This window comes from Sminthopsis crassicaudata, chromosome 2 (genome assembly GCF_048593235.1).
Source record: "Sminthopsis crassicaudata isolate SCR6 chromosome 2, ASM4859323v1, whole genome shotgun sequence".
Lineage (NCBI taxonomy): Eukaryota > Metazoa > Chordata > Mammalia > Dasyuromorphia > Dasyuridae > Sminthopsis > Sminthopsis crassicaudata.
This window is the reverse complement of record NC_133618.1, coordinates 123,282,267-123,303,332: the sequence shown is the minus strand read 5'-3', so window position 1 is coordinate 123,303,332 and position 21,066 is coordinate 123,282,267. Positions and strand designations below refer to the sequence as shown.

The 21,066-nt window shown below is 39.0% G+C and overlaps 1 protein-coding gene across 2 annotated transcripts; it reads left to right on the top strand.

Annotated features, from left to right (window-relative positions):
- The first annotated feature begins 478 nt into the window (after positions 1–478).
- Positions 479–20,765, top strand: PRNP (prion protein (Kanno blood group)). Of its 2 annotated transcripts, XM_074287169.1 has the most exons (3): positions 714–860; positions 2,891–3,033; positions 18,149–20,765. In XM_074287169.1, exon 3 carries the CDS (start codon positions 18,159–18,161, stop codon positions 18,972–18,974), a length of 816 nt encoding a protein of 271 aa, XP_074143270.1. In that variant the 5' UTR covers positions 714–860; positions 2,891–3,033; positions 18,149–18,158; the 3' UTR covers positions 18,975–20,765. The 2 variants fall into 2 exon arrangements, with proteins under 2 accessions (XP_074143269.1, XP_074143270.1); XM_074287168.1 differs by lacking the exon at positions 2,891–3,033 and having other exon boundaries at positions 479–860.
- The last annotated feature ends 301 nt before the right edge of the window (positions 20,766–21,066 follow it).

Sequence of the window (21,066 nt, the reverse complement as noted above, 5' to 3'; positions counted from 1 at the left end):
GGAAATTCTTTATCTGTGTAATCATCATTCATTGGAAAACCATTGTCAACTTTTAGTATTATTACTTCTCTGCCAAGTCTGTTACAAATTTCAAAAACTTGGTTTTCTTGATTTTTTTCCTTTTTCTTTTTTTTTTTAAACAAGGAAATGATGAACGGGGAGGAGAGGTAGAGATTCTGAAATGAAGGTGATGTAAAAACAAACGGTCTCAATAAAAATGAGATTTCTAAACCTAACTCGTTGGTTCCAAGCCCGAACCCACTCCCCCAACCCCATCTCCCTGATTACAAAAGTAACAGAAATTGCCTCCAGCTCCAAGACTTTGCTCTCCTGAATCATTTTAGTCCCGTAAATCCGCAGCTGTGACTTCTTGCCAACTCCCGATTCCCCCGTTGTTTTTATAGCTAATGAATAATCCCTTATAAATAGGCATCTCTGGCTGAACATGTTGACCAGCCATTAACCGTGAAGGCGCTGTAATTCAGGAGGCGGAGGGCACAGAGGGGGTGGGGATGGAGCTGTCAGCTTTTGCTAATGACAGATCTGTCTTCAAATGAAGGCCAGCCCTTTCTCATGTGATTCCTTGCAGGCGCTCCGGCCGGGGCGGGGTGATTCATGGGCCTCTTGCTCAATCAGCGGGAGGGCTCTGCGATTGGCTGACGGGAGGAGCTGCGGCCAAAGCCATTGGAGGCGAGGAATTCTTTTTTCTCTTCCTCCCAGTGCTCCAGTCCTCGCTCCAGACGGTCCTCGGTCTTCTGACAGTTAAGAGCACACAACGGCGCGGCTGCTGACCATCTGCGAGCTCCCAGAACCCCCAGCCTCCCTCCTGCGGACTCTGCGTTGTTTGGATCCAAAGGAAGGTGAGTCTTTTCCTCCTTTTCAGAAAAAAGGGACCATCCACCCCCGGTTTAGACCCTCTGGAAGCCTAGATTACCTGTGCCTCTGCAACTGAGTATCCTAGGGAAGGGTTTGTTTTCGAGAGGATAAGAACTAGGCGTTCTAGCCGGCGTAGGATGGAACCCAGGCGAGGGTACAGCCAAATTGAGGGCTCCTTTCAGCGGGAGAGATGGCGGTTGTCTCTTTTTCTCTCCGAGGGGACACCAGTGCTACAGAATAGTTGTTTTGCTGTCCTGCGTGGGTAGTACGTGTGAAGGAAACAAGCCCATAGACCTCTCCAACTTGGCCCTGATTTTTTTTTTTTTTTTTTTTGAGTGCACCTGGGATTATGATTAAATGAAACGAGGCTGATGATACCTGTATTACGCCATGCAGGCAATTACTGAGAATTGTTTGCGTGGGCATCTGCTGAAGGAAATATTTTGTTTTACCTAACAATGGGGGAACTTTGGGCAATTGGGAAGGTTTGTGCCAATTGCTGGGGGAAGGGTGATTTCAGAAATGGGTACCATCAGAGGTCTTGAGAACAGGTGTGTTTGCTTTAAGATGGGAAGGAGCGGTGTTTGGGATTGGGCCAGTTGCTGTTAAAGGAGTGACTACCTTGTGATTGTATGAGCGAGTGGTGGGATGCTGTGGAGTATGACGATATTCCATCTACATAAAGGTGTGGATCGCTCTGATAGAGATGGATTCTAAATTGATAGTAGGTAGCAAGGAAGGGTCATGGAAACACACCCCTGTTTCAGATCCAGCACTGCCCAGCTAGCTGATTGTGTCTCTTTGAACTACAAGGGCCTTGTCTCCTTTTTAAAGATTTTAGATCAGATGACCCAAAATCTTTTCTGGCTCTTATCCTGTTAGCTTAGCAGTTTTATTGGATGACAGAAAGGGACAAACTGTGTCATGGGGCCTACTCCCATTTCTCTAGTCAGTGAAACCTACTTACAGGTCTGATACTCTGTTGCAAACATATTCTCCAACAGGGTTATTTTGAGGCTTAAATGAGATCATAAAAGCACTTGGCAAATTCTAAGATATTACCGCGACAGCAGATTGTAGCATCTCTGTTGGTATGTTTTGCTGCAAACTATCAGAGTGTGGGAACTGGGCCCTGGAGATTATGTGGTCTAAATCTCACATTTTGCAGATAAGAGTTATGCATTTGAGAATTAAAGGAAGAGGCAAAATGTAAGATTGGATGGGCAATGACATGTTTTGGAGGAGGGAGGAGAAAGGCTCTGTGGTAATGTATTCTGGGGAGGGCAGAAGAGAAGTAAAAGCCGGCGAGAATAATGAAATGCGTAGTAGCAGCAGCAACAACGAAATGTTTTGTTGGGCCCGGCCGGACCTCTAATTCTTAGAGTCAGAGAGCCCATGCCCAAACCCAGCAAAGGGATGTCCACGCCTTCCTTACCCCAGCATCTGCTCCCCACCCATCCTAACTAAGAATTTAGAGGAAAAGAGGGTCCGCAGATCTTAGCGGAAGGCGCAGAGAAATCCTCCCAAGGTTTAGGGCGCTTTGAGATCTCTCAGCAGAAGGAAAGGTTGTGGGCAAGCCAGGTGAGGAAGCGGGTGGGGGCGGTGGCAGGAAGGACCACGCCCGTTAATTGATGGCAGCTCCTAGAATGAAACATTAGAGCGCCTTGGGTGCGGGCTGATGGAGGGGAGGGGTTTCGAGAAATAGAAACGGCTTGTAGAAGAAGCTGGAAAGTAGGAGGAATCGGGATCTGGGAGTGGAAGGATTAATTTAAAAGAAAGATGGGGATGAGTGGCAAGGTCCTTGTGAATGGGAAAGGAAAAAACTTAGTTTAAGGAATCTCCCATGGTAAGGATGGCTTTGGTATGATGAAGAGATGTGAAGAGACGTGACTTCGAATTCAGTCTCATACACTTAGGAGCTGTGTAACCTAATTAGGCAAGTCACCTCTTTAAAAAAAAAGACCCGAGAAGAGATGGACCCGAAATTTTTTTTTTTTTTTTTTTTTTTTTTTAGGTTGGGGTTAAGTGACTTGCCCAGGGTCACAGAGCTAGGAAGTATTAAGTGTCTGAGATCGGATTTGAACTCCGGTCCTCCTGACTTCAAGGCTGGTGCTCTATCCACTACGCCACCTAGCTGCCCGACCCGAAATTTCTAAGGTACCTTTCCAGCATGACTGATTTTAAATTGAAGGAGACTTTAAAGATATCTTTTTAAAAAATTCAGTATATTTCAGTATAATTGATTTTTTAAATTGCATATGTTAGATACATTTAAAAACTTTATTCTGAGAAGAGTTCCATGGATTTTGCCAGATTGTCAAAGTGGGGTCCTGATCCGGGATTACACAGGTAATACATAAGAGACAGGTTTCGAATCAGGATCTACTGATTCCTACTCCATCCGTGGTCTTGTTTCTCAGATAGCAGTTTGGGATTAGGGGATGGGCGAGAGGCTGGAGTTAGACCCAGTTATGTATTGAGTCAGAGATCTGGATAAAGGAAAAGCTTCTGGCCTCTAGGAGATCTTGAGTTAATAGGATTGGGATTGAAGCCCTCTCCACTCCAGAGATTCCGCCTTAGTTCATTCTCTTCTCAACTATTTGGATTGTTGAAGCAGGGTTTTGATTAGGCTTCTTTACTCCAGAACCTCACCTGTCCAGTCCCTTCACCACATAACTGTCAGGCTGCTTCTATCCCTCCGACTCCAAAGCTACTGGGCTTTTTGTTTTTTTGATTCTAGAATCAAATACAAATTCTGATATTATATGCCCTTCACCTAATAGCAGCACTTTTAATCTTTAACTATCTTTTAGTTTAGTTTTGAAGTATGCTTCATATTGGCCTACCCTTCTCTGTGCTTTCCAGATACAAAGACATTCTTATTTCATCCTAGAGGCATTGGAAAACCACTAGGTATTTTAGAGCAGAGGAATGGCAAGGTGAGATATACTTTTAGGAAGTCATTTTGACAGCTGTGTAGAGGATGGATATGGGAGGGAAGATACTGGAAGCAGTGGAAATTGGCAGGCATTGCTGGTTAGTTGACACAAAAGCCTGAACTCATCTGGTGCCTGAGTGAGTGGGAAAAAAAAGGCAGATGGGACAAATATTATGGGCACGAAATCATCAAGATTGAATTTGGGGAAGCAGAAGAAAGGAGTCAAAGATCACCCCAAAGTTTTGCATTTAAATGAATGGATCAATGGATCAGAAAGTACAGATACTAATATTCCCACTGAAAAATCACTTCACTGTAACAGAGAAAACAGATTTCTGCAGCCTTAATGAACCTGTGTGTGTGTGTTTATATGTGTATGTGTGCATGTATGTATGCATACCCCCACATTGGAAGCTAATGAGTTTCTTGAACCAAATTAGTGAAAAAAGAACCAGGCTTGTGACCAGCACAGAAAAGGAAATGGGCCAAAGAATTTTAAGTACAGTAATCCCTTCCACATTGGCTGGAGATGGAGAGAAGGGTGGAATTAGGGGGATGATACCCCATCTCCCCCATCTGGAAATCCACATAAAATATTTTGGCCTTCCCTTCATACCCAAGAAGTAGTCTGACTTATTCTTTATTAGTTGTGTTTACAATTCCTTATTGTAAAATGCAGCTTTTGCAAAATTCATCCCCAAATTCTCATTTAATTTTTTATACTAACTTTGAGTATTATCAAAAGCATGATGTGGAAGGGATAGCTATAACTCTAATCCTAACATGTAGTAAACTTTCAAACAAATTCAGTTTAACAAACATTAAGAGTCTTCTTCCTAGCATGGCAGAATTTGGGTCACTGGGTAAGAAATAACATGTAAATAAAGACATAGACTTTGCTGTCTTGGAGCATATTAGTCCAATACATTTACAAAAAAGATCATAATACAATTTAGAGATACAGACTTGGGTAGACACTTCTGTCATACTCCAATACATGAAGCTTCCCATAGATTCTCAATTTCTACTCAATATATCTTTTTCTGCCCAATAAATCTGGGCTTCTTAACCTAGGATCCCTGAAGTTGGTTTTGTAGTTGTTACTGTTGTTTTTAAAAATATGTCTAAAAACTATATCAAACATAGGCAACTTACCACATATGGACTCTCAGTATATATATAACTGGTTTTCATGTGTGTATGTGTACATGTACACATTTAAAGACATTATTCTGAGAAGGGGTCCCTAGATTTGACCAGACTACCAAAAAGAAAAAAAAAAAATTAGAAACTTTTTATAAATAAATCTTTGTTTCAGACCGAGAGTGTAAAAGCAAGAAAGCAAATAAGCCAAGATAAGGATGCTAAAATAGAACACAGAAAACTCCTAGGCTCACAGTTTGGCTTTGTAGGCAGATTCCCTAAAGACTTCCCAGAGCCCTTGATTCAATGTCTCAGTTGGTGACCAGGCCTGGGAGACACTCCCTGTGCAGTGTCAGTTCCCTCTGCTCCCAACCCTTCCTTAAATAACAAGCTAGCAACATGTAAGAAGAATTAAGAAGTTGCTGCATAATAAGAGAATCTTGCATATTTTTCTTTCTGAACAATAAAGAAAATTCAAATTTTTTTTGCTAATTTTTTGGTATTTTTTTCTTTTAAAATTTTTTATATATGTATATGTGTGTGTGTGTATATATGTATGCATAGAGACAGAAACATCCCTCTATAGCCATATATACACAAATATTTGTAGTGTGTAAAATATATATGAGTATAGATTATATATATAGGTATACATACTTATGTATATAAATTTGTATACACATTTATATATATACATTTTTGTCTTTTTTCAGTCCTGTCCAATTTTTGTGACCCCATTGAGGTTTTCTTAGCAATGATACTGGAGTAGTTTGCCATTTCCTTCTCTAGCTTGTTTTACAGATGAGGAATTGAGGGAAATAGTATTAAGAAACCTGTTCAAGGTCACACAGTAAGTGTCTGAGGCCAGATTTAAACTTGTGAAGAGGAATCTTTCTGAATCTAGGCTCAGCAAAAGTGAAAGAGATAGAGATCTACTGCACTACCTGACTGTCCCATATAGAAATTTTATCCACCATAAATATTTGTGAATGTACTATATATACACCTAGATGCCTGTATATACAATACATATTGTATTTGAATATCAATATATAGACATTTATCCATATGTAGCTGTTATTCAGTTGTTTATGTCCAACTCTTTGAGCTGCCTGCATCTATATATAGTACATACCATAAATATTTGTGAAGGGTACAGAGAGTGAGTGAGAGATAAGAATGAAAGAGAGAGAGAGGGAGAAAAAGAGGGAAGGAGAGGAGAGGAAAAGGGGGAGGGAGGGAGAAAAGAGGAGAAAGGAGAGAGGAGAGAGAGAGAAATGACATTCCGTCTTCCAGAATGTCTCCCAAGTCCCATTGAACTGGGATAGAGCAAAAGGTCTCAGAACTTTCCTGCTATATTTGTTCCAGAGTTTTTGTTTGTTTGTTTGTTTCTTAGTTGGGGCATAGATGTGGGAGGAGGAGGTATCTAAGGACCCAAAAGCAGAAGAGAAAGAAGACAATGTGTAGCATTAAAAAAAAAATGCCTTAAATAGGAGATGGTTCAGAAGAAGTCACAAATAAGCAGTAAAAAAGATTTGTAGCTTTCTGTACAATCTTCTTTTTCATTTTTCTGTGTATATGAAAATGCTTGAGTTTGTTAAGTTCTGAATATTGAAAAAGTTTGTTTTAAAAATTAGTTTTTTTAAAAAACTAGTGTTACAAGAAAGTCTGGAATAGGGATAGCCACAGTAAAACTCCCTTAGAACCAATTTTCAGCTTTAACTTTGCCATTTACCACCTGGATGATTTTGCCTTATTGATTTGAGTCTCAGTCTCTTCATCTATAAAAGGGGGCTTGCACTAGAAGTGCTTTAGAATGCTCTCTAATTTTCAATCAATTATTCTCTTATCCTTAGAGACCCTCTTACTCCTTTCTTTTTATATATAGTTTTTATCTGTGATTAATGAGGGAGCTAGCTGGAAAGGACCAGAAGCTCTCAAACCTGTAGTCTAACCCCTTCATTGTACAAATGAGAAAACAGGCCCAGAGTGGTTAAATGATTGGTTCTACATGGAGTTGGTAGAGGCTAGATTTTAACCCATTTCTCTGACTTCAATGCCAGGGCTCTTTCTCTTGGACCACAGTATCTCCATTGTATGTTTTCTGTATGTTAATTTGATTTTAAACAGATGGGATTTAAAAATGAATTCTCCTCCAAAAATACTTCCCTTAATTATGTATTTTTCAATTCTCATTGAGTAAAGATTTATGCCCTAATAATGATGACAGAAAATAAAGAGGTTTTGTGAAATCTGTTCCAATAATAGCTGATGAGGTAGCACATTAAGATTTGCAAAGCACTTTACATAACTGCTTCCTTTTAGCTTTATAATGTTCCTATAAAGTACTAGAGAAATTATCTTGATTTCATAGATGATTTCACAGTTCAATAATTTTCCCAGGGTCACACAGCTAGCAAGTGTGAAAGTCTGGATTTGAATGCAAGTCTTTTTGGTTCTAGCCTTAGTGTGCTCTTTTCTCTCTACCATGTTTTCATTTAAACCTCAGACTGGATTTGCCAACATCAGTTCCAATGTCCACCTTCCTTGTTGCATGGCAACAGTAGCAGCATTAAATATTCAAAGCACTTCTCCATGCAAAGTTATTGGGTGACCACATTATAGTGCTATTAAATGTCTAGTAGACTCTGCTCCATGTGAAGTCACGTGTGTGCCCCTGTCACCTCCTGTAAAATTAAAGATCCCATGCAGCCAACCACAATCATAGAATGCTAAAGGAGATGCTGAAATATTACATTAACTATTTGAGTTACCTGGAAAACAAGGAGGTGGCTTGAGTTTAGTTGCCAAGTTACTGAGCTAGCTGACTTTGACCCTACCTGCTAAGTTATGGGATTCTGCCAAGAGGGAGGACCCAGGCCACCTTGACCTTTGGTGGACAATAAGTTTTCTGCCATGTTGCAGAAATGTCCTTGTTGAGCAAGAAGCAATGATTTATAATCTTGGGAATGGGTATAAGCTAGAGGATCACAGCCAGTGGCTAAGTAAGCAGGGATGTCTGAATGAGGGGCTACTTCATTTATCTCGCTTCTGATATTAAAGGGCTCATATGCTTTGAGCTCTTAAAGACAGCCATGATACCTACCTTTTCAGTATGTTTATTCCCTAGTCTCCTTCTCCGCTTATTTTACAATTATTTAGTGTTGGCCTACATGTAATTCTCCCAACAGTACTCTCCTGCCCCCATCTCTTCATCTCTGTCCAGCATGCTCTGTCCTCTCCACTATACCTCTCAGTTTCTCTGAATTCCTTTAAAACTTCTCAGATCCCACTTTCTGTGTGACTCATAACTGAGCTCCCTAGCTGCTGTTGCTGCTAGCTGTGTTATGCCATTTGGGTCTAGTCTAATTTTTCCTGACCCCGTTTGGGGTTTTCTTGGCAAAGATACTGGAGTGGTTGGTCATTTCTTTTTCCAGTTCATTTTACAGATGAAGAAACTGAGGCCAGCAATGGCTTTCCCAGGGTTGCACAGCTACTAAGTGTTTGAGATCAGATTTGAAGTCAGGAAGAGGAATCTTTGTAACTCTGGGCCCTCTAAGGATACTACACAGGCTACCTCAAATGTAGAATACCAAAGAAAACCCTAGTTAAATGCCCTTTCCCCATTTATTTGTAAAATACTTAGCACAATAAGGGGCAACTAGGTGGCTCAGTGAATAGAGCACCAGCCTTGAATTCAGAAGGAACCGAGTTCAAATCTGGTCTCAGACACTTAACACTTCCTAGCTGTGTGACCCTGGGCAAGTCACTTAACCCCAGCCTCCAAAAAAAAAAAAAAATAACAATGCTTGGCAAATATTAGGTACTTAATAAATGCACTCTATACACTATGCTATCTAGTTACCCCAGTGATGATGGTACAGGCTTTAAGGTTTGCAAAATGCTTCCTAAGTCTAGACTCATTAGAATATAAGCTTCTTCAGTGCACGTTATTTTTTTCCCCTTTCTTTGTATCCCCTAATCCATAATAAGTATTTAATAAATGCTTGTTGATTGTTGATTGACATGGATTTTTTACTTTATCAACATAGGTTACTTTTCTAGTGGTTTATCCATACCTTTCTCATCCTCTCAAGTTTTTATCCATGATGTCCTCCCTTAAGTCCTATGAAAGCCCATGACAAGCATACTTAGGCTGGGGCCTTTGGTTCCCTTTACATACTGAAAACACCAAAAGAGGACAGAGTTCTGCTGTCTATTTCTTGTTCTTTCATTTCATATAGTCTACCTTCAGCAAACTGTCTGCTCCTTGGGGGTAGGAACTGCTTTTCACTTTGACTATTTACCCTCAAGGCCTAGGACAGTAATTTACCCCAAAGAAAAGACTTAATTAAATATTTACTTGTTGGACCAAAGCCGAAAGTCAAGGAATGATGGAATTAGCTGTGGCTTCATTAGATAAGAAATGACTTCTTCTCTTCCTGGGATTATAAAATCATGGTACAACAGAAAGAACATTGGATTTGGAAATAGGACAGTGTGTTCAAATCTTGACTTGGTCATTTACTTTCTTTGTGACTGGGAAAATCACTTAGTTTCTCCAAGCCTCATTTTCTGCATCTGTAAATTAAGAGGGATTCCTTTCTAGCTGTAGATCTATACTCTTATGATCCTTTAAATTGTACATCAGAGGAAAGGAGAAAAAAAACCAACAAGTAAACCAAGGACAAATGAAAAATGCTATGGGTTGATTTCACCAATCAGAGTACTTACTCTTGGTGCATATCATAGAAATTAGTGCTGGACTGGGAGAAAGTCCTTCTTTCTACATCTCAGACATCCCCGAATGGGGACAATGGGGTATAAGGGTCCCCTTTTCTTCTCAGGGCTCATCTACAGAGGAGAGGAGATCTTCCTATCGAATCTTTTAAGAGGCAGGTTAGGATTTTAGCTGCTTAAAAATATTTATTTTTAAGAAATTTCCATTTCCTTGGGTTACATTAAATTAAAGTTTTTGCACAAACAAAACCAACAGAAACAAGATTAAAAGAAGTACAAAACTTGGAAAAAATCTTTATAGCTAGCATTTCTGATAAAGGTCTCATTTCTTTTTTTTTTTATAATTTTTTTCACAGTATATATGCATGAGTAATTTTTTTAAATAATATTATCCCTTGTATTCATTTTTCCAAATTATCCCCTCCCTCCCTCCACTCCCTCCCCCTAATGACAGGTAATCCCATACATTTTACATATGTTACAGTATAACCTAGATACAATATATGTGTGTAAATACCATTTTCTTGTTGCACATTAAGTATTAGATTCTGAAGGTATAAGTAACCTGGGTAGACAGACAGTAGTGCTAACAATTTACATTCACTTCCCAGTGTTCCTTCTCTGGGTATAGTTATTTCTGTCCATCATTGATCAACTGGAAGTGAGTTGAATCTTCTTTATATTGAAGATTTCCACTTCCATCAGAATACATCTTCATACAACATTGAAGTGTACAGCGATCTTCTGATTCTGCTCATTTCACTCAGCATCAGTTGATGTAAGTCTCTCCAAGCCTCTCTGTATTCCTCCTGCTGGTCATTTCTTACAGAACAATAATATTCCATAATATTCATATACCATAATTTACCCAACCATTCTCCAATTGATGGACATCCATTCATCTTCCAGTTTCTAGCCACTACGAAAAGAGCTGCCACAAACATTTTGGCACATACAGGTCCCTTTCCGCTCTTTAGTATTTCTTTGGGATATAAGCCCAGTAGTAGCACTGCTGGATCAAAGAGTATGCACAGTTTGATAACTTTTTGGGCATAGTTCCAAATTGCTCTCCAGAATGGCTGGATTCTTTCACAACTCCACCAACAATGTATCAGTGTCCCAGTTTTCCCACATCCCCTCAAACATTCATCATTATTTGTTCCTGTCATCTTAGCCAATCTGACAGGTGTGTAGTGGTATCTCAGAGTTGTCTTAATTTGCATTTTTCTGATCAGTAGTGATTTGGAACATTTTCATATGAGTGGATATAATTTCAAGTTCATCATCTGAGAATTGTCTGTTCATATCCTTTGACCATTTATCAATTGGAGAATGGTTTGATTTCTCATAAATTAGGATCAATTCTCTATATTTTGGAAATGTAAAGGTCTCATTTCTAAAATATATAAAGAACAGTGTCAAATTTATAAGAATACAAGTCATATCCCAAATGATAAATGGTCAAAGGATATGAACAATTTTTAGATGATGAAATTAAAGCCATCTATATTCCAATGAAAAAACATTCAAAATCTCTCTTGATTAGAGAAATGCAAAATGAAACAACTCTGAGATACTATCTCATACCTCTCAGATTAGCTAGGATGACAGGAAAAAATAATGATAAAGGTTGGAGGGAATGTGGGAAAACTCAGACAATAATGCATTGTTGAAGGAATTGTGAACTGATCCAACCATTCTGGAGAACAATTTTGAACTATGCCCAAAGGGCTATAAAACTCTGCATATTCTTTGATCCAGCAGTATTATTACTGGGTCTATATCCCAAGGAAATGATAAAGGACAGAAAAGGACTCACATATAAAAGAATGTATGTAAAAGCTCTCTTTTTGGTAAGAATTAGAAAGAGAGTAGATGTCTATCAGTTGGAGGATGGTTGAATAAGCTGTGGTATAAGAATGTAGTAGAAATATTATTGTTCTCTAAAAAATGATGAACAAGCTGATTTTAGAAAGGCCTGGAAAGATTAACATGAACTGATGCTGAGCAAAACAAATAGAACCAAGAATACATTGTACACAATAACAGCAAGAATATACAATGATCAACTATGAAAGGCTTGATTCTTCTCAGCAGGTCAGTGATCCAAAACAATACCAAAAGACTTTGGACAGAAAATATCATATGCATCCAGAAAAAGGACTATGAAGATGAAATGTAAATCAACACATGCTATGTTTACTTCTTTTTTCTGTTTTGTTTTTCCTCTCCCATGGTTTTTCCTGTTCAGATTTTTCTCTCCCAATATGATTCATAAAGTAATATATATTAGAATAAATTGATTAATTTAAAAAAGAATTCCATTTCCCTTGTTCTAAACTTGGAGCAATAGGGAGACAAAACTGATTCAGACTCGGGAAAGCCTTTCTGACGACTAGAGCTACTATTGCTTCAGGCAGTAATGAGTTTCTCCATCTGTGGAAATGATTCAGATACAGGTTGGATGACCACTTTTCAGTGGTATAGCAGAAAAAATTTCTGCTCAGCCATAGGTTAGACTAAATAGGAATTATTAACCTTTTTTCCTCATCATCAACCCCTTGGACAGTCTAGTGATGCCCATTGACCATATCTAGGAATGTTTTTGAAGGCATAAAACAAAATATACAGGATGGCTAAAGAAATCACTTATATTGAAATATAGTTCCCAAATGTTTAAAAAAAATTGTTACAAATACTGTAAATTCAGGTGTGGTTTGTTGTCTATATTCATAATTGAAAAAATTCTAAATTTCTTCTTTTCTTTCCCTTTCTTTTCTTTTCTTTTCTTCCCTCTCCCTTTCTTCCCTTTCCCTTGTCTTTTCCCTTTCCCTTTCCCTTTTCCTTTCCTTTTCAAAATTGGGGTTGAGTGATTTGCCCAGAGTCATATAGCTAATAAGTGTTAAGTGTTAGAGTTCAGATTTGAGCTCAGGCCCTCCTTATTCCAGTGTTGGTGCTCTATCCACTGCACCATCTGACTTGTCCCAATACTAAATTCAGTTAATGAAATTAAAGATTAAAAAATGTAATTTTCAACCCCAATCCAAGTTCATGGATTTCTTGAAATATATCCATGAACTCTTTTGAATGAGGAGTCTGTGGATCTTGGATTAAGAATTCAGAGGACCATCCAACTCCAATATTCTGTGCTCTTCTTCTCCTCAGGGTCCTTTGTATCTCTTTATGGCATGCTTTTCCCTTCATGCCTAACCCCCAAGCTGTCAGAACCTCTGCTACTACTACCCCAGAATTGGGGATTAGTTGTATCATGGGCCTCTACATCTCCAATAAGTTGTTGCTAACAAAAGTGTCCCCTCCTTCCTTCCTCTATCCTCTCACCTCACTAAAATTCCCATTACCCCAGTAGATAGGCCATAGCCTAATATGAGGAGACTCACAGATTATAGGCCTCATAGAACTAGAATCAAAAGGATACATTTTAATCATGTTTGCTCTGCTTACTTTACTCTGCATTTGTTTTCACCATACACATAATTTCTTTTTTTTTTTTTTTTTTTTTTGGTGGGCATTATTAATCTTAATTTTTTTCATCTTCATAGCTTCAATTTTTTTTTATTATATATATATATATATTTTATAATATTATCCCTTGTATTCATTTTTCCAAGTTACCCCCCCTCCCTCTATTCCCTCCCCCCGACGACAGGCAATACCATACATTTTACATGCATACACATAATTTCTTACCACACAATAATATTCCATTATTCACATACCACAATTTGTTTGGCCAAACCCCCAGTTAATAGACATTCATTTTGTTTCCAACTAAAAGAGGGGGATCTTTTCTAAGTGAATATCTAACAGGTAGAATTTTTGTTATTGTTACTAAATGAATATTCAGTCACCATGATATACAAAAACTTGGAAAAGAGAGGCAGAAAGATGGGTAAAGCAGGTTGAAAACAGAAAGGAAGAATGGTGAGTATAATTTTTGAGTAAATAGTGGAGGTTGTTTTGGTTTGGGTTTTTCAGCTGTTGTTTTAATATCTCTGTGGAAAGCTCCACTGGGATTTTCTAATGGTCCTAGAAGACTATTAGTGAATAAGTCATTAACATGTATAGTCAGTCAGTCAGAAAAGTTCTTACTATGTGTTAGGCACTGTATTAAGCAGAGGAGATAACAAGAAAGGTCATCTCTGCTGTCAAAGAGCTTATGTTCTAATGCAGGAGACTGCACATCCTTAACCAAGAACATGTAAGAGATATACAAGTTGAGTGGAAAGACCTTCTCAGGGTGGAAAAGAGGACAGGAAAAGGCCTCCTACAATACATTATTTTAACTGTAGTCAGATATTTAGTTAATATTTGTTCAATTAATACAGATCCATGGATTCTACTTAGAATTTGCTCTTCTTGTCTCCTCATAACCTAGAAGACTTTTTAAAGGCTATAACCTGTTTATCATCTCATCTGCCAGGTCTAATCAAAAAGGATGGACATCAAGAGCTTGCCTAGCAATGGACTGGATATCTTGTCCAAAGATCAATCTAACTAAACTTAAAAAGGTTGACCAAATTCACCCCAGGGTGCTGATTTTTCTCCCCACCCCCACCCCCCAATCTCATAAGTTGCAATTCTGAAAGGCTTTCCACTAACTTATAGAGGGGTTTTAATCTGCTTCAGAGGGTTTGATCACTGATCCCTAAAGTAGTGAAGAAATGAATAACTATATTAATCTCCATGCTCTTGCCAACTCCCTTTTGTTCATAACAGTAAAACTGTAGGTGATTAAAGTGGTTAATCCATCTACTGGCAAGAGATAAAGGACCTTTAAAAAAAAAAAAAAAAAGAGATAAAGGACCTGTGTTTACTATTTTTGAGAGAGGGCATATTGGTGGTGTAAACATTGGAAATGACCATTATTTAAAAAGTAATTTTGTCATGTTTTATTTAGGATAAGGAACTGTCTAAGGTATCACTAGTCTCCCAATCATTCTCTTTCTCTCCCTCTCTCCCCCCTCCCCCTTTTTCTCTGTCTCTCTCTGTCTCCTCCTCTCCCCCTCTTCCCTTCTCTCTTTCTGTCTCACTCTATTTCCCCCTCTCCCTCTCTTTTTCTCTCTCCCTCTCTTTTTCTCTCTCCCTCTCTTTTTCTCTCTCCCTCTTTCTTTCTCCTCTCCCCTCTCCCTTTCTTCTCTCTCCCTCTCCCTTTCTTCTCCCTCTCTCCCTCTCCCCTTTCTCCCTCCCTACCCTTTCTCTTTTTTATCTCTCCCTCCCTTCTTCCTTTCTCCCTCTCTGTCTCTCTTTGTGTTTCCCTTCCCCGCTCTCCTTTCCCTCCCTCCCTCTCTGTCTCTCATTCCCTCCTTTCTCTCCCTCTCTCTTTTCTCTTCCCTTCCCCTTCCTCTCTCTCCTCTCTGTCTCTGTTTGCTCACTATTTTTTTCAAAGACAAACATTAAACATCCCTCTCTTCAGAGTTTACTCTGTCTTGAAGAAAACATATACCTATATAAGATATATAACACATAAAAACTGGTTTTGGTAAAGAGGACATTTGAAATTTTGGGGATAGGACAGTTAGGAAGGAAAGAAGAAACAAGCATTTGTTAAGCGCCAATTACTAAGTGCCAGTTCTAAGAACTTGACAGAAAACTAGTTTAATCTTCATAACAATCTGTGAGATAGGTCCTCTTTTTATCCTTATTTTACAGTTGAAGAAATTGAAATAAATTATATTACTTGCTCAGGGACACTTAGTAAATGCTGGAGGCTAAATTTTAACAAGACTCTAGGAGAAGGTGTGGTGAAGAAACTGGAGATTAGTAGAAACAATTGGGCATGGTTGACCTAGAGAAGAGAAGACTTGGAGAGAATATGATAATCATCCTGTAATATGTAAAGGGCTGTTGTATGGAAGAAGGATTTTAAGGATTCTGCTCAGTCCTCGAGGGAGGAACTAAAAACCAAGGCTTGAAGCAGGAGTGCCCTTTCCTTAATAATCTGAACAGTTGAAAAGTATATGAGCTACCTCAGGAGGTAGTGGGCAGCTCCTTCTCTAAGAGTTCTAAGCAAAGGGCTAGATAGGATGGAGGTGCTGGTTAGTCAACATTTCTGTTGTGAGGGTAAAATGGCTCTATAACTGTGGTCACTGGGCCATATCCCCAATTAGTAGGCCATCTAGATTTGGGCTCCCCAGCCACTGGCAAGATTCTCAATTTATTAGTATACTTGACAAGGTAAGTGGTTATCCAAAGAGAATATTGGGCATTTCTGTGTGGAGACCTCTCTTTATGACCAATGGTGCTGGTCCTTCAACCAATGGTATAGATGCTTATATGGGGTATAAACATAAATAAGACTGTGCTCCAACAGGGCTTGAGAGAGCCAATTGTTAAATTTTCAGTGTAAGCATTTGCATCTAGAAAATGAGCTACAAATTAAGGCTTACATTATTATTTTGTTGATTGTCTAAACCTAAGAAAATAATGAACAAAACATTAATAATATAGATTAAGCTCAAGTGTATCTTGAATACATTGTCCCCTCTGGAGATTTATACCAGCATACCCTGCCACAGCTATCCTATGACTATAACACTCCCTCCTCACTTAGGCCTTTTAGAATCCCTCATATCCTTTAAGCTTCATTCAAATGCCACTTTGTATGTGAAGCCATTTGTGATTTTTCACTTAACAGTTTTCTCTCTCTACTCAATTACTTTTTATTTATTTTTGTATATACGCTCTATTTTCTCAATGGGATTCAGCAAATATTTTCCTTAATTATCTACCATGGTAATTATTGGAGAAATTATTTTAATAATCTAATACTAAGCAGTTATTAAATTGGGATCCAGGCTTTTCTTCTCAATTTCCTTTTTGTGGCCCAGCTCTTGTCTCTGAAGGACATGGCTAATTGAAGAGATTATCTTTACCCTCAAGGAACATAACTTCAATCTTGAACAGGACCACACTCAACTAGGAGAACCATTTGTTTAGACTTAGATTGTAAACAAAATCCAGACTGAGTGCGTTCTTACCCTGCGGAAAGTAGTCCCTGTCCTTGTATCCCCTGCCCTTAGAGTTTAGGGTGACACAGCAGTTCATGAAACAGAAAACCAACCATAGTGATCTGAATGGAAATGGATTCCCCTGTCCAGAGTGCTGGAGGTGCTCATGATCAATCCACATTCTCAGCTGAAGGACTACTTTAGCCTACCTCCTCATTAAATATCCATCAGTCAAGATTGAGTTACTTGTCAGGAGAGTTCTCTGTCAGAGGTACATACCCAATTTAGGATGTTTCAGAGACTCTCGTGCATGTCTTTGGTTAGAGAAAAACCACTGATCACCAATTTGTTAGGTAGCATAATTAATAAATTGATTATTAATTATCCAGGAATTATCTCTCTTAGATCCCAACAATTTACATAAAGAGAAGGAGTTTCATGAAGAGGGAAGTGTAAGCCAGTCTGATGGGAATGTTGAGTGAATCAGAGGGAAATAATGGAAAATGAGTCTAGAAGACAGTTTAGAGTCAGACTGAAGGATTTTCAGTGTCAAACAGAAGAGTAGGAGGAAGCTCCTGTGGCTTCTGTAGCAGCTGTGTAGAGTTTCCTCCTATTCTTCTGTTTGATATTGAAATAGGTATATGTATACCTATATATAAGTATATATATGATATATACATATATAAGTATATATATATATATACACACATATAAGTATATATGTATGATAATGTCACATATATAAGTATATGATATATACATATATTAGATGTTGTACATATTTGTGTGTATGCATGTATACCCATCATACCTATGTATATACATGTATAAGTATATATGCACATTGTATGATCCATGCAGCTTGGTGGTAGAAATAGCATGTATATGTTTGTGTGTTCACATACACATTAAACATACATTATATAACCTATATAACATGCGAAGTACGTGCTATATATACATACAAAAACATTATATAACATATCTACATGTACTTATTTTGTGTATGTGTATATGTACGTGTGTTGTTGTCTGGTTGTTTTCAGTCACTACTGACTTTGTGACCCATGTGAGGTTTTCTTGGGCAAAGATACTGGAGTGCTTTTCCATTTCTTTGTTCAGCTCACTTTACAGATGAGGAAACTGAGGCAAACAGTTTATTTAGGCTCACACAGCTGGTAAAGCTTTAAGGCCAGATTTGAATTCAAGAAGATGAGTCTTATTAAACTCAGCTACCTGTCTCTGTTTACCACAATCCAAACAAGGTTAATTGTCATTTTTAAAGGGTTTTCCTCAAAAGAACATCAAAAAAGTTTGTGTGTCATGTTGCACTCAAGGTAGCCAGTGTTTGCTATTTTATTTTTAAATTATATAACCATCTTACTTCTTCCTGATGACACATGAAAGTTTAAAAAATGTACATGACATATAAATGTCCCCCCCTTTTCTGTGATTTTTATGACTTTTTTTTTTCTCCTCCCAGATCAGCTACCATGGGAAAAATCCGCTTGGGATACTGGATCTTGGCTCTCTTTATTGTGACCTGGAGTGACTTAGGCCTCTGTAAGAAACCAAAACCAAGACCTGGAGGGGGATGGAACAGCGGAGGAAGCAACCGCTACCCAGGCCAGCCCGGTAGTGCTGGAAGCAACCGATACCCTGGCTGGGGGCACCCTCAGGGAGGTGGCACTAATTGGGGTCAGCCCCATGCTGGGGGTTCCAATTGGGGTCAGCCCCATGCTGGGGGTTCCAACTGGGGTCAGCCCCATGCTGGGGGTTCCAATTGGGGTCAACCACATGGCGGATCTAGCTGGGGTCACAGTGGTAGCAACTACAACCAGAAGTGGAAACCAGATAAAACCAAAACCAACATGAAACAAATGGCTGGGGCTGCCGCCGTTGGGGCAGTTGTGGGAGGAGTTGGTGGCTACATGCTGGGGAGCGCCATGAGCCGGCCCGTCATGCACTTTGGCAATGACTATGAAGACCGCTACTATCGGGAAAACCAGTACCGCTACCCTAACCAAGTCATGTACCGGCCCATTGACCAGTACAACAACCAGAACAATTTTGTGCACGACTGCGTCAATATTACCGTGAAGCAGCACACAACCACCACCACCAGCAAGGGGGAGAACTTCACGGAGACAGATATCAAGATCATGGAGCGCGTGGTGGAGCAGATGTGCATCACACAGTACCAGAACGAATACCGAGCTGCCCAGTACAGCTACAACATGGCCTTCTTCTCGGCCCCACCCGTGACCCTCCTCCTCCTCAGCTTCCTTATCTTCCTGATTGTGAGCTAAGAAGCTTTCCAATGTTTACTCTCTTCATGTTTATTCTCTTAATCTTTGCAGAGAAGGGAATCCTTCAGTCTGCAAGGGCAGCCCAAATAGCAGCAGTTTCTCATTTCTGTGTCTGTCTTATCACCCCTAGGTTAAGGCCCTTATCACCCATGAGCCCTGGGGAATGTATACAGTCAGTCCCAGAGGCCAGGCCTCCCTCCACTCTCTCCAAACCATTCTGATCATGCGTTTGTCAGATCAATGCCACTTTTGTCAGTATCCTTTCCAAGGGAGGAGATTATTGGGAAACTTCTGATCCATTCTGGTCTTGTAGCGGATTGAGGCCAAAAGAGAAATGATTTCAAAACATTTTCCAAACAGACACAACCATGAGTCCTTTTGCTTGCTGAAATGTCACCTAAATAAATGCTCCTCCCTGCTTGTAGTTCATTAAATTAGTAGGTAAAGGATTAGCGAACTTACACTTGTTAGACAACCCCATTTCTTCTTTGTCTTATCAGCTGTGATACCATAGCCAATTAGATGGTCTAGGAAACTCATTCATACATTTCAATACACCCTGATGCATTTTCCTCTTCCAACAATTTTCATCATTTGAAACAAGACTGGAGAATCTTAGGCAAACCATAGAAATCCCTCCATAGTGTGGGACCAGGCTCTAGCTGCTGAATCAAGCCCAGCTATTGCCACAGAGTACTGTGATATTCTCTTGGAGTGTATAATGGGACATACTCGGCAGAGGCTGCACCAAAAATAGATCCCGTTGGGAGGCTGGGTCTGTTTGTCTGCGGTGGAATGAGCATAATTGTGTAAGCTGTGTCCTGTGCTGGGGAAACTCCCAAGTGCAAAGTAGTGTTGCTTTTGTTATCATTTCAGGCCATTTTTGATATGTACATATTGTTCAAGCTCAGTATAAACCATGTCTACCAATGCATTCTACCCAAGGAGGTGAAAATGCAAAGCAGATACTTCCAGATAATTAAGGAAGCTCTCTGAAATATCTAAGGTACCGGCAGCACCTTGCTGGATTTATTTACCCATATGTCCACTGAAATGCCAGCATTGAATAAGGTTAAGGCAAGGGCTGATTGATTAGTCCAGAAGAACCAGTTAACATATAATATGACTTTTAGAATTTAAGGTTTGATGACTTAATAAACAAAAGTTGCACTTACAGCTTCTCCCTCCACCCCTAAGATAAAGCAGAACCAATATTGGATGAGCACTTAGATTAAGAGAAAAATCCTTAAAATGGAAGAATTGTGGAAGAAATTGTGCTTTTAAAAAATTAATCCAGTCCCCCAAAACATATCTCAGAAAAGGATGGGAGAGAGGCAAGATGGCAGGGAGATGATCTGTCTAAATGATTTTTGTTTAAGTTGTGAATAAGTCATTCTCATGGAATAAATTATTAGGTTTTCATTATCATTATTCTGCATTTCCTTGTAACATATAGGTACTCTTTATAAAAATCAGTAATTATTGGATATGGTAAAGTAGAAATTCTGCTCAGAACAATTGTCACCCAGAGTAGTAGTATCCGTTGTGTTATGTTTCTTTCCAAGATTCCAAATGCCTATTCTATGGAAAAAGCATTCTTAGGCTTTTAGCACCTGAATGGACTCCTGCATGAGTCCACAACGCACAGGGGAAAATGGTCTTCGAAATTTGCATGCACTTAGTAATATAAGGAAGTTTTATAGATTTGTAACTTCGCACGTACTTGTTTTGATGTATTAAAATTTATAAATGTTTAATATCTGACTAAAAATAAATCAGCAACAGATGAAATTAGCTTTTTTTTTTTTTTTTTTTTTTTTTGTAAAATCTCTTTCTTACTGAATATTAGTCATTGATTTGCTAATGGCTCCTTTTTGGAAGCCCATACATAGCTTCTGGAACCCTTTTAATATTTTGTACTTCAATTCCTCCTTTCATAGAAAACTTTTTAGAGCATTTTTCTTTGCCTTTGTGATAATACAGATAAGATAATCCCTTCTACTCCACAACTTTCCCCACTGCAGTTTCAGCATTAGAAATTATTTAGGAATTTTGAGGGAGTTTTGCAGAAGCTGCAGAGGACATGCAACAT

Excerpts from the sequence above, each read along its gene's own strand:
- PRNP (XM_074287168.1), top strand. The coding sequence starts at position 18,159 with ATGGGAAAAATCCGCTTGGGATACTGGATCTTGGCTCTCTTTATTGTG.